Source organism: Gadus macrocephalus, chromosome 8, assembly GCF_031168955.1.
Source record: "Gadus macrocephalus chromosome 8, ASM3116895v1".
NCBI classification, from domain to species: Eukaryota; Metazoa; Chordata; class Actinopteri; order Gadiformes; family Gadidae; genus Gadus; species Gadus macrocephalus.
Genome location: NC_082389.1, coordinates 17,217,745 through 17,231,586, shown reverse-complemented (window position 1 = coordinate 17,231,586; position 13,842 = coordinate 17,217,745). Strand labels below are relative to the sequence as shown.

The 13,842-nt window shown below is 48.4% G+C and overlaps 1 protein-coding gene across 3 annotated transcripts in view; it reads left to right on the top strand.

Annotated features, from left to right (window-relative positions):
• Positions 1-13,842, top strand: part of pik3r2 (phosphoinositide-3-kinase, regulatory subunit 2 (beta)) — a 39,860-nt gene that overhangs the window by 16,876 nt on the left and 9,142 nt on the right. For all 3 annotated transcript variants that reach the window (XM_060059600.1, XM_060059602.1, XM_060059601.1), the window contains exons 3-12: positions 5,490-5,582; positions 8,445-8,516; positions 9,011-9,163; positions 9,809-10,019; positions 10,762-10,847; positions 11,302-11,404; positions 11,763-11,861; positions 12,172-12,352; positions 12,595-12,714; positions 13,001-13,143. In XM_060059600.1, coding sequence (XP_059915583.1) covers positions 5,490-5,582; positions 8,445-8,516; positions 9,011-9,163; positions 9,809-10,019; positions 10,762-10,847; positions 11,302-11,404; positions 11,763-11,861; positions 12,172-12,352; positions 12,595-12,714; positions 13,001-13,143 — 1,261 coding nt within the window. The remainder of the gene's footprint in view (positions 1-5,489; positions 5,583-8,444; positions 8,517-9,010; positions 9,164-9,808; positions 10,020-10,761; positions 10,848-11,301; positions 11,405-11,762; positions 11,862-12,171; positions 12,353-12,594; positions 12,715-13,000; positions 13,144-13,842) is intronic.

The window sequence follows — 13,842 nt, the reverse complement described above, 5'->3', positions numbered from 1 at the left end:
AAACCCGATCGACGCGTTGCACTCGTTGTCGCCCACACACACACACACACACACACACACACACACACACACACACACACACACAGAACGACACACACTCCCACTGACACACACACACACACGCCAAGCATGTTTGTGACCACTGTCTCTGTGCGACAGTTGGCTTTCCTCCGCCATCTTATTATTTCTATCGGTATAAAAAATTCTAACGCATCAAGTCCAAAATCAAATGTTAAAATTGTTAAAGCCTTCATATTCTACTTTTATGATTGAATAAGCCTTTAATTGTAAAAAGCAAAACATCAACGGTTTTGATTCTCAACGTTCATTTAAGAATCCCTTCTCCCTCTTCTCTCTTCTCTTTTCTATTTGTTCAAGTCATGTCTCTCTTTGTGTTTCTGACTGTGTTTCTGTGCACTGCGCAGGCATCACAAGTAGAGAGATTGAGAGCGGGTGAGTGATAAGGAGGGGGAGAGAGCAAGAGTGTGTGTGGGAGAGCTAGCCTTGTGTGTTACATCACAGCAAACCGATGAAGAAGATACAGGGAGGCAAATATTTAGCTTCTCGTAGCTCTGCCTCGCACAACGACTGCCAGACCGGGTCACAGAGCTTATCACGATGGCCGCTCCAAATGGGTTGGTGGGAGAGCACGTACAAAGAGCCACATCCATCGCACGTTCACATCTAAAGAAAACAAACAAAAGTATAAACGATAATATTTCTGTTTATTTCCCCTCTGTTCTCCACGTACAACAAAGGAACGACTCAAACCTGGCAAACGATAATCCACGGCCATTAGGGCTGCCCGATTATGGGAAAAATCATAATGACTATTATTATGGTCAATATTGAAATCACGATTATTCAAACGATTATTTTTGAGTTTGAAAACATGTTGTATTTATTCAGCATGTCTCTCCCAAAAAACTTTGTATCTGAGTACTGTGAAATTACGCACACACAAAATGGTCCAAAAATTCCTTTTTCCAATCTAAAATAATATACAGATATGTATCCAGCTGTTCTGCCCTTTCTATAAAACACTTAAAAAAAAAAAAAATTGATTATGTTCATTTTGTGATAGTTTGACGAAAAAACGAAATCGCGATCAAAATTTGATTATTCGCCCAGCCCTAACGGCCATCGTCTGCGTTGCAGCTCTTAAGTCCTAAGAATGTAAATACTCTGTATATATATATTCTTTCCCTATCTCTGGGTTTTGTGGTGGGGTCCTAGGGAATACGCAGTCATGACCAGGACTAGCACCGGTCCCGCTATGAGGGAGACTTTCTGCAGTAATTGACTTAGGTTGCTGTTTCCTTTCCATCTCTCTCACTATTTTTCTCTTTCCTTCTCTCGCTCTCTCGCACCCGCTTGCTCTCGCTCTCTCGCTCCCTCTCTCTTTTGCTCTCTCTCTCTCTCTCTCTCTCTCTCTCTCTCTCTCTCTCTCTCTCTCTCTCTCTCTCTCTCTCTCTCTCTCTCTCTCTCTCTCTCTCTCTCTCTCTCTCTCTCTCTCTCTCTCTCTCTCTCTCTCTCTATTTAAATCTTTCACTCTCTCTGTCTCCCTTTTCTCTCTTGTGTTTTTCTAAAATTGCCTCAAGAGTCGAGGGGTCACAGCTGCTTTCGAAGGAGACAATAAAAATGTCTGAAATTGAAATGATGATGATTTATAAGCTCCACAAATGAATTCAGCGCTGGCAACGTCGTGTTCATTTTGTGGGAAGCAAGCAAACGCTGAAAAAAAGGATGTCTCTATTTATTTATTTAGAGTTAAACGAAAAAGAAAAGTTTGTGTGAAAAGTGTGTGTGTGTGTTTGTTTGTGTGAAAAGTGTGTGCGCGTTTGTGTGAAAACTGTGTGTGTGTGCACATTTGTGTCCACTTGCCCATCTGTGCGTGCCCTGCTCGGCTGTGTGTATATAGCGAGTAACATGGCAACGCTATTTTTTTTCATCCTTCCCTACCCATCCACCTCCCAAACTGTTGGAACACATTTGTTCTGCGGTTTACTAGTCTATATTGGTGCCTATTTCCCTGTTATGTTTGATTTTCCTCTCTTATTAGCCGGGGCCCATCTGACCTCAGCTGTATTTCTGAGTCTCCTCAGGATTGTCCCCAGGTTCTCGTGGATGAACCGCATAACTGCTGTGTCCGGCTCTCGGCCCGATGCCGTGTTTTGACACACCGGTCCACACGGAACGTGTTTTGTCTTCTACCATGTCCGCTGATATAATAGGATCCATTCAAATGGGGAACCTTATTTCATCTGGGAGAGGGTCTCACAGTGGCCCTCTACTGGTATGTTCCAGTATCGGTGTTCTTGCACCTATTAACCATGTGAATGCGCCAAAGGTGCCGAACATTATTCTGTTCATCCCTGTTAACATTATGGCCGCATCGGCACAGTTCCGTGTGTACCTGATGTATTCTGAATTGAGCTGAACGGCGGGGAAACCAAAGTTACAGACTCGTAAACCGGCTATTCGGCCATCATTTCCGGCACAAAAGGAATAAAGGCAAACATTTTTAATTCATCAAATTAAACATGGGTCTAGGTAATAAAATCAGAAAAAGGTATTTGTCCACAACGTGTGCAGTGCACTAGCGATGTCTCCTGCAGTCTAAAAACCCTCTACCCAACCAAGGCTCTGCTTGTGTATAAGGGGCTGGTATGACTGCTGAAACACTGGCTAGAGGGGACGTGATTCGGGGGCTCCCACAGTTTCAGCGCATGGTTAAACCATGGACCGTAGAAAATAGGGAGCAGCGACCTTTGCCTGCAGGTAGTTGTGCGCTCGTTACCGTATTCCACCTACGGCAGAATACACACGATACAGTAACATAGCAAGCTAATTGTGTGTCGCTGAACTGGAAGAGCATTGCACTTATCTTGCCATAAGTGGCAACATAGATTTAGATAAACTAGATTGATTTTTATCGACTTTGTTTATTCATTTTATCAACAACAAAAAGTTGATTGGTCAACTTTGACACTCAGTAAAGTCAAAAGCTAAACAAATGTCTCTCTATTTACAACAGTTTGTTTATCAAACCAATCTCAGTGTATTTTTCCACTTTGTTAATCACATTTCTGGGAAAGATGGTTGAGTACATTTTGGCTGAAGGGGTGTCGGTAAAATATAGCTCTGCAAGTACAATGTGTTGTGACAATCAAAGTAGTTTTTTGGGAAAAACATTGAAACAAAAAAAAACAAGAACAAAAGGAGACTAATGCACAAACATTGTGTGTGTGTGTGTGTGTGTGTGTGTGTGCACGACCACAAGCGAATGTTTGTATGTGCATGCTTGTCGTCGTGTGTGTGTGTGTGTGTGTGTGTGTGTGTGTGTGTGTGTGTGTACACCCACACATGAGCTTGTGTGTGTCTGAGTGCTGGTGTATGCCCATGTGTGCTTTAACTTGATCATACTCAATCATTAAGCAGCACGTGAGGACAATGAGATGGAGGAAGGGGAAGGCAGGGGCCCGCAAAACCAAAATGGCCAGCGGGGAGGAGCAGTTCAGGCAGAGAGGCTGTATTCAGAGAGAGAGAGAAAGAGGGAGAGATGGATTGAAAGTGAGAGAGCGAGAAAGAGGGAAAGATAGATTGAAAGTGAGAGAGAGAGAAAGAGGGAGAGATGGATTGAAAGTGAGAGAGCGAGAAAGAGGGAGAGATAGATTGAAAGTGAGAGAGAGATAGAAAGTGAGAAAGAAAGAGAGAGCTTCAGTCTCTCTGCCAAGCCAAATTAGTTGCCATGTTTAACCAATAGACACACAGAGGCTGCCTGAAAAATAAATGTGAAAGTGGAAGGAAGCGAAAGGATGGAAGGAGCAAGAATGGACAGAGGGAGAGAGAGAAGGAGTTGAAAGATAAGTACTGGAAGAAGTGCAAGGGAGCAGAGGCCAGAGAGAGAAGGAGAGAGAGACATAGAGATATAGGGCAGAAAAGGAGAGGGTGAAATCCAGAAGTAAAGAAAAGTGCAAGACCAAGAGAGGGAGAGAGGTTAACTGGAGAGAGAGAGGGAAACCAAGGGAGAGTGAGAGGGAGGAATTGAGGGTGCGAGAGAGAGGGAAACTTGAGGGGGAAAGAGAGAGAGAGAGTGAGGCAAACTGAGAGAGAGCGAGAGAGGGGAAGGGGAACGGAATGTGCTGACGCTGCGTTTCTTGTCTGAACTCCCCCAAATTAATAATCAGCAGTGGTTCAGCCCGGCCGTGCCAGGGGCAAGAGGCTGCTGCCAAAACCCCGGCCAGTCCAGGCCCTCCCTGCACACACGCACACGCACACACACACACACATGCAAAAAGTAACACACACGCACACAATGTGCAGCACACACACAAATAATAAACACATATAAACTCACACACAGTAAGAAACACACACAAACAAACAGAAACGCCTGCACACGTGAGTTGCCACACACACACAAACACGTGCATGCACAGATACACACTCATGCAGGCATGCATATGTACACACGCACACACACGCACACACCATGCGCACACATACATTGGGGCCAAATAGGAGGCACTGGTCGTTCTGGCACGCTGCCAGTGGGCTTTTGCTTGTTCAGGAGTTTTGATTAAATCCTTTATTGTGCTCCACTCACGCAAAGAGCCAAGGGAAGGAGAGGGAGAGAGAAATGGGTGAAAAGAAAAAGGGAAGAAAAAAAGAGGGGGGAGGGTGAGAGGAATTGGATATCCCCCTTCACCAACCCTCCTCCTTCTACTTTTCTCTCTCTCTCTCTCTCTCTCTCTCTCTCTCTCTCTCTCTCTCTCTCTCTCTCTCTCTCTCTCTCTCTCTCTCTCTCTCTCTCTCTCTCTCTCTCTCTCTCTCTCTCTCTCTCTCTCTCTCTCTCTCTCTCTCTAGTCCGTGGGGAGTTGGAGAGGATCTAGATAAAGTTTTGTTTCTGCCAGTCGTTAGCAGCAGTGCTTGCTCTTTTATTGTGTTTATGTGACTGGGTGCTATCGCTGGTCTCTGGTTTTCTTCTCCTCCTCCACCTCCTCCTTCATGTCTTCAGTGAGCTACGGAGGCGCTCGCTGCTTTTCATCTGGCTCGCCTACTCGGCTTTGTTATTTCCTTGTTATTTTACACCAGGAGCTGAGTTGTCTCCTTCAAACACACACACACACACACACACACACACACACACACACACACACACACACACACACACACACACACACACACACACACACACACACACACACACACACACACACACACAGAGCCATGTTTCCAGGCGATCCGCTTGCCCTGGCTGCGTGTTGAGTCCAGGTGCCATTAACTGTGTGTAACCCTGCCCCACAGAGCAGCTAAGTTCACGCGGAATCGGACACTTGGTGTTTTGTGGAGCCTTTTTTTTACGGCCGGCCAGGGCATTAATGCTCTGTATGTTGGGGGGGGGCTGCTCCTGCTGTCTGCCGCGGACCAGCCCCCTCCCTGGCGCTGGGCCAGAAGGGTAACAGTGATTTGTGTTGTTGTTTCAGCTGTGCCCGCGCCAGACCTGAGCGAGCAGTTCACACCGCCACAGAGCGCCCCCCCAGCCCTCGTCAGCCTGCTGCACGCCATCGAGAAGAGAGGTACAGCCCCCCCCAACCACCACCTACCTGGCAACCAGCCAAACACCCTCTCCCGCTCTCTCTCTCTCTCGCCCTCTCTCTCTCTCTCTCTCTCTCTCTCTCTCTCTCTCTCTCGCTCTCTCTCTAGCGCGCTCTCGCTCTCTCTCTCTCTAGCGCGCTCTCGCTCTCGCTCTCTCTCTCTCTCTCTCTCTCTCTCTCTCTCTCTCTCTCTCTCTCTCTCTCTCTCTCTCACCCTCTCTCTCACCCTCTCTCTCTCTCTCTCTTTCTCTCTCTCTCTCTCTAGCTCTCTCTCTGTCGTTTGTGCTGTTTCACTCTGCTCTCTTGTTGCTTTATTTCCACCCGCTCAACTCGACTCTTCTCCACTCACCGTTTTTGGTTTTCCACCGGGAGAAGGTAGTGGATAGTACCTGGTATCCGGTTCTTTCTTTGGTGTCACCTCCGTCGAGGTTCTAAGCAGGCTGGGGCGGTACCAACGGGGGCCGTATAGACACTGCAGGCTGCTGGATCAGTAGAGAAAACCGTCCCTAGAACCCTCCCTGCATCATTACACATCTGCGTCGCCAGCGTACAACACGAGCCATCCGGCACAAACCCAGGCGCAAAGAAGTAAGCCAAGCTTCTACGGTCGCCCCCCAATTAATTTATTCACTTGACACCTCCGTCCCCCGCGATGCCTCCCCGCTAATGGTGGACGTTTTCTATGGCGGGATGCAGACGCTCCCCTGTTCTGTTGGCAGCATAGGTTGATATGACCGAGGTAAAGGTTAGTGTTCATGGTTATGTGTTGCGATTCTCTTCCAACGTCGATGAAATTGTGATCAACCCTGGAGCTGAATGGGGCTGCAGCAGTACGACTTGATTTATTTTTGGCGAAAAGTGTAATTAAAAGGGCAATTTTGCAGGTTCTAGCCAGCGCACAATTTGTTTTAACCAATCACAATCAGGTATCTTTGTCACAGTCACCATGGTCACTGTACATATTTTAGGACAAGGCGGAGGCAACAGATTATATGCATTTCTCGACACACAGTCCTCTTGCTGCATCCTTAGTGCTGAACTACATCCAAGACCTAAAATAAATGCTATCGGTTATATGTTTGATCATTCGTCCTTATAGTAGTCGACGCTACAAGCCAATGTTTAAGGGCAGTGTGGTATGCCCAGTGAAAACCGGCCGCTTTTGACGACATGATGTGTGCGGTTATATCGGTTATAACTGTTTGGTTTTGGACAAAAACTTTCTCCAAAAGAGTGATAGCCTATTGTTTGTTATTGAGCAGGAAACAACTTAAAAGATGTCTCTTAAACATGGAGTTATTCAATAATGCTCCAAATGCACACCAAGACACACCCACTTATCATAATCCCCCTCACCCACAAACGGCCATTCGCCTGACTATTTTACGCTTGGATTAAAAGGAAAACCAATATAATTGACTCATCTAAGAACATAGGATCTTATGGTCAAAGAACAGAGCATAATCTCGCCCTCACAAGGAGATATATGTTGAAGGTAAAATCCATCTGTCATTTATTTTACTGGAGCATTTATTGTTGGAAAATAAAGCATATTCGCGTTATAATTGATTGTTGACCCGATTTAGTTTTTCCCAAATTCACTCTCCCTATCTCTTGGTGTTGTTGATTCTTTGCCTGGCTGATGTTAAAGGATCTCCAGTTAACACATGGTCCCATTGTAGCTCTGTGTTCAGCGTTGAAGATGGTGTCACAGGATTTTAATGCGACATCGCTATGACAACCTTGAGATTGAGGGGACTATCTGCAGTGGGAAACTAAGTACCTCTTACCAAAAGCGAGCTGAGTAGTCAAGTCTAATTGAGGTGGTGCCATGCGGTGGAAAACAGCCATGGGTTTATGTGGAGAACTGGAACTTTCTCTCTCTTTGTCGCTCTCACTCTCTCCCTCTTTGTCTCTCTTTCTCTCAGTCTCCCCCTCTCTGTCTGTCTGCCCATCTGTCTGTCTATCCCTGTCTATCTCTCTCTCCCTGTGTAACTCTCTTTCGCTTTATTACGTCCCTCTCTCCCTCTCCATCTGGCCCCTGGCTGGCTGAAATCACGCCTGTGTGCCTTAAGAGGGATGATGCCCTGTTACTTAAAACATGCATCATATATGACGGATTGGATGTTCAGAACCTCTGTTATGTACACACGTTATAACATTACACTTGTTAAGAGACTCCACTTATTTAACAAACAAAGCATGGAATGAAAGGTAAAATGGGGAAACTAGAAAAATTATGCATTTATTTATAAGAAAGAGTTAAGCTTCAGATGTAGTTCATTCTATTTATTAATATAATTATGAATTATTAAAATAATATTAATTTTTCCTAAAATTCAACATATGACCTAAAAAGCCAGACTTTATCTCCATTATGCTTCACCACATCTCATCAAAGATGAATTACAAGCTTTACAGTTGTATGCAATTTCTGAGGACTTCCCGGGCCTATTCAAACCACACACACACACACACACACGCACACGCACACATGCAGACCTGCACATGTATCCTTACCTTCCCCTTCACTCTGTGCACACAACCTGTGTGCGTGCACTGCCCTTCACAGCTCCCCGACAGACTGACCTGTCTCGGCTCACCCATAAGATCCAGACTGACTGTGTGTTTGCATGAGTGTGTGTGTGTAGATATGTGAGTGTGTGTGTGTGTGTGTGTGTATGTCTGTGTTTGTGTATGTGGTGTGTTTGCCAACGTGGTACATCAGTTATATTCAACAGCCGCCTCGGTAGCTTTTGTTGTACTTTTTAAGTCTTGGACTGGGTACGTTCCTCCAAAGGGCCTTCACTCAACCACATACTGTGTGCTGTTGCGTTGCTCCAGGACTGGACTCTAAGACCCTGTACCGGACAGGCAGCCTGGCCCCAGAGAGCCCCGTGTACAGCCTGAGCACTGGTGAGTTATCCTGCCCGCTCCGCCTGCTCCTTCTGCATGGAGGGCCTTCTCCCTGGCTCCAGTCGCCCACCACACAGCCCAGTCTCCTCCCAACATGAGTCAAGTCAGGTTCACCTTATATTTATAGCCCCTCACAGATTTGGGTTATTCTGAGGTTTAAGTTGAGGTTATTGTTCAGGAGGACCAGGAGGAAGAGACATTGTACAGAAGAGGTGTAGACACTTGTACACACTTTAGGTACGTTTTGTTGTTTCACTGTGTGTGTTGTGTTCTGAAATACAAACAAATTGCAAACAAACAGGGAGTCTTAAAAACGTCGCCAGCCATTGGCTCAAGTGCACTGTGATTAAGTGCAAAATTGTGTGTGTGAATGTTCTTTCATGTGTGTGTCCTTGTCCTTGTCCGTGTGTGTCTATGTGTGTGTGTGTCTATGTGTGTGTGTGTGTGTCTATGTGTGTGTGTGTGTGTCTATGTGTGTGTGTGTGGCGCTGCAGAGGGGGAGCTGTTCCAGAGCGACGTGTGCTTCCTGTCGGAGGGGGTGATCAGCTACCTGCGGGAGCTCCCGTCGCCGGTGGTCCCCGCCTGCGTGTACCCCGCCCTGCAGGCCGCGCTGCAGCAGCAGCAGCAGCCCCTGGAGCTGTCCGCCGGTACGCCCCCCGGATGCGCCACTCACACGCCCTAGACACGCCCCTAGATACGCCCACCACACTGACCTACCCTGGACAGCAGGCCACGCCCCTAGAGCCCTCCCACTGACCTACCCTGGACAGCAGGCCACGCCCCTAGAGCCCTCCCACTGACCTACCCTGGACAGCAGGCCACGCCCCTAGAGCCCTCCCACTGACCTACCCTGGACAGCAGGCCACGCCCCTAGAGCCCTCCCACTGACCTACCCTGGACAGCAGAAGGATCCCCCCCGTACCCCAGCACGTTGGCGTGTAGCGCCACCTGTCTGCCAGCAGGCCTGGGGCCTACCCCGCAGTGCATTGCTAGCCCTTACCTCAGGGTGGATGAGCTCTTACTCACTAATGAGAGGCGAGCAGAGGGCGCACTGCTCCCCGTGTCGGCTCCTTAGGTTTCTGTTTTACCATGCTCCTCAACTCTGCTTTTCTTGTTAAAACGTTACGGGGATTACTGGGGTGGTCCTGGTGGTCCCCTGGAGAAGGTTGCGACTGCTAGGACAACGTCTTGTTCTCCCCCCCCCCCACTCGTCGCCGTTAGCTTGTGGCTCTACCTAGCGGTGCACCGGGCCTCCCCGCCCCTGCTCATTGTGTTGTCCGTGTGGTCGACAGACGGCGCGGTGGCCGGCAGCCATGGCCGAGAGGTGAGCCTGGCGCTGGAGACCTCCCCCGGCGTGCCCCCCCACCACCGGCTCACCCTGCACTGCCTCCTCACCCACCTGGCCAAGGTGGCCCAGACCCAGGCCCACAACGGCCTGGACCCCCGCACCCTGGGCCAGATCTTCGGGCCGCTGCTGATCCGCCCTGGCTCCACCGCCCCCGGGTGAGGACGCGCCCGCGGCCCGAGCAGGGCCTCTGAACGCCCGGGGCCACGCCCTCCCCCAGATCGTGTTGGAGTGCGCTTTTATTTTGGCGAGTTTTAAGGGGCTTGTCTCAGTCTTCCTTCCGAGTGTTACCCTCACATTGAGTCGTTTAGGGGACCCCTATCGTAAGCACAAGTGGCGCTGAGAACAATACTGTCCCAATGTTAGCCCTTGGTTGAATGATGGGACAAACATGGGCTGAACCCCCTTGGTTTTGAAATGTGTTATGACAGGATCTTAAGTCGACACATTCAGAGCGCCATGGTAACATAGGCAGCAAACTGTTCCGAAGAAGATTATTGGTTAATGGTTAAAAGACATCAAAACATCGCCCTTTGACCAATCCACTCAGGATTAGAAAGAAAATCACATCACCATTCATCGGACCATCGTTATCATGGTCCAACCACTTCAACAACTCACACTAACATCATTTACATCATTTTTTATTATTGTTGGGACAGCCGCTCACATTTTGATCGATGAAATAGATCAAATGCTCGAGCTCTGCTATACACAAAATGCCGGCATTTATAAATGCCTGACAGATTTTCGTAAGCCACATTTAATCGAGAAAAGCTATATATTAAACGCCAGCATGAAGTAGCCTTCATGCTAGCACTTAACGATGGCTGATAGCGTCCGCACCGCATGGTGGTGAGAGGACGTGGGCGGATGGAGTAACCCTGTGATGCCTTTCAGCCTGACGCTGGATGAAGGCTTTCCTGCCATGGTGCTGGAGAGACTTGTGATGGAGCGCGCCGTGGAGCCCGACCTGGCGCCTCCAGGTACAGTGCTGCCCCTCTCCGACGTCAGGAGGTCCCATCTCCATGCGTGTCCAGGTCAATAGGTTGTGTTTCAAACACAGCGCAGTAAGATCAAATGCAACCCCGCCGGCTCCACGTACACAGTTGTTGGAGGCCGTACGTCACAGTTACATGCTATATGTGTCAACTTGTGTAACGCGGGGTCATCACAAACAACTTCCATTGTACCGCCGTTGAAAGGATTTGTGTTCTAACGCGTGGGATGATAAGGCTCTGTTGTATGGAAGGGTTTCGACTCGATGTCACTGTCTCCTTTGTTGTTTCGAGCCTCTCACTGCTCTGCTGAACTGCGCACACTGCCCCGGGGTTTGGTCAACTTTGAACCCAGTTCAAATGTCTGTGGCCTTTGGATTGCCCTTCAAGTATTGACGTTTTTATTATTGTCTGTCTGTCTGTCTGTGTGGTGTGTGTGCAGCTCTCCCAGCCAAGCCAGTGAAGACTAAGATGGTCCCGCCAGCAGTGACAGATGTGTGCAGCTTGTTAAACGACGCTGAGTGGTACTGGGGAGAGATCTCCAGGTAACGTCTACAATATGAATGCAATCTATCTCACATGTACATATATAATGTTATGTATTATTCAGCCATTTGGCAGACGCATTGATCTGAAGAGACTTGCAATGAGTTTGTAGGTAAGGTGTCCTTTTTTGACCCCCAAGCAAAATGGTACTGGGTTTAATGTCCACAATTTGTACACGTTACCTGTAGGCCTTCTTGAACAAGTTGCCATCCTGCCCTTTAAGGGCCTCTAGTGCAATTCACTGTACGTCGCTTTGGACAAAAGCCTGCGCTGGATGACACACATAGAGACAGTCAATGCACGGTATAGTGTCCTATCACCGTGTGCTCATCGGAGGGCCTCTCGTGCTCTACGCAGGGAGGAGGTGAACGAGAAGCTGCGGGACACCCCGGACGGGACCTTCCTGGTGCGCGACGCCTCCAGCAAGCTGGAGGGAGAGTGCACACTGACCCTCAGGTGAGGGAGCAGCACCTCTGGGGACTCTGCTGCAGCAGGCCCATCGCGGCACGGCGGAGAGCAAACCCCCCGTGTGTCTGTGTTACCTGAAGGATCACCGTAACTCCCAAGAGAGCTTTACCCGTCCACTGACGGCCGAATAAATCAATCAGGATCAATTATTAGAAAAAACATTTTTACATTTTGAGCGAAGGTGAAAAGCGACACAGTCCGGGTTTATTTTCAGTTTAAAAAAAACCAAACGGATAATTCTTCCTCTTTAAATAATTATGGCTCTGACGTCTCTTCCTGTCCCGCCCCTCCCTCACAGGAAAGGCGGCAACAACAAGCTGATCAAGATCTACCACCGGGACGGGTGCTACGGCTTCTCGGAGCCCCTCACCTTCCTGTCGGTGGTGGAGCTCATCCACCACTACCGCCACGAGTCCCTGGCCCAGTACAACGCCAAGCTGGACACCCGGCTCCTCTACCCCATCTCCAAGTACCAGCAGGTAGGGCTCACCCGCTACCTGCTCGGTTATGACTTGTATCTGTATTCACTGTATGTCGCTGTTTCGACTGAATACTATTACCGTTACTATTTCCAAGTAAATCCTTCTTATGTGAAGAATGTCGTTTTTCCATGTATGTGTGTGTGTGTGTGCGTGTTTGTGTGTGTGTGTGTGTGTGTGTGTGTGTGTGCGTGCGTGTGTGTGATCGTGCTGGCTAACCTCTTCTCTGCTGTGTGGCCCAGCTGGTGAAGGAGAACAGCATCGAGGAGGTGGGGGAGCAGCTGAAGGTGTACCACGAGCAGTACCAGGAGAAGAGCCGCGACTACGACTCCCTGTACGAGGAGTACACTCGCACCTCCCAGGTACCCGCCACGTTGCTCCACACACTACAACGGTCACACACACACACCAAGAACGCCGTCCACAGCCTTTTCCCTTCTCGTTTCCTTCATGTTTGTAACGCGCACAAAAAATGCTTGATACGATAGGAATGTAAAGATGATACTATTTCCATGAATTACTCTTGATTATTTATTATTCAGCACCTAATCAACCTGTCGAATTCCCAGTGCTTCACTAAATGTACACAGTCACACACCTGCCGCCTGATGTGTGTACGGCGGTCTGTAACCCCCCCCCTGTCCCCAGGAGCTGCAGATGAAGCGCACGGCCATCGAGGCGTTCAACGAGACCATCAACATCTTCGAGGAGCAGTGTGAGACCCAGGAGCGCTACAGCAGGGAGTCCCTGGAGCGGTTCCAGCGCGAGGGCAACGACAAGGAGATCCAGAAGTGAGGCCCACTCCGAGGACTCCCAGGGTCCCCCCTGTTAGACACAGGCGGCTTATTAACTTCCTTCTTCCCTTTTTTCAGATTTATATACAAGGACTATACCCTTTCGGATTGACTATTTATTGTTTTAGCAGTGGCTCTTATAGTGTCTCAGAGTGAGTCTCTTTAGATCAGGGGTCACCAACCTTTTTGAGCCTGAGAGCTACTTCACGGGTACTAAGTCATACGAGGGGCACCCAGTTTGATACACTCTTCTGAAATAACAAATTTGCTCAGTTTGCCTTTAGTTATATATTATTATTAATGATTAATGAAAATCATCTATGTGAAGACACTGATCGTGTGATTTCTCACAATAATTATCAACAATGCCTTAAAAATGTGGGAAAGAGTTGTTCAAGAATGAGTATTTTTAGGACAGGCCTGCGGGCGCCTCATATGGTCCTAGCGGGCGCCCTGACGCCCGCGGGCACTGTGTTGGTGACCCCTGCTTTAGATGTATGTTATAAATGAGCAAGTTAGGGGTAAAGCGTCACCCTCGGGGGTCAAGGGGTCAAACATAGGACCTCAGGGGGGGTCACTTGGAATAGCGTAACCAGGCTGCCATCGGGTCCTCTGTTTCATACTTTTTCTTTAATTGTTGATTTTGTCCCCTTATGCCTTCACAAAATATCTTGGCTAATCTTATACTTAGACTCT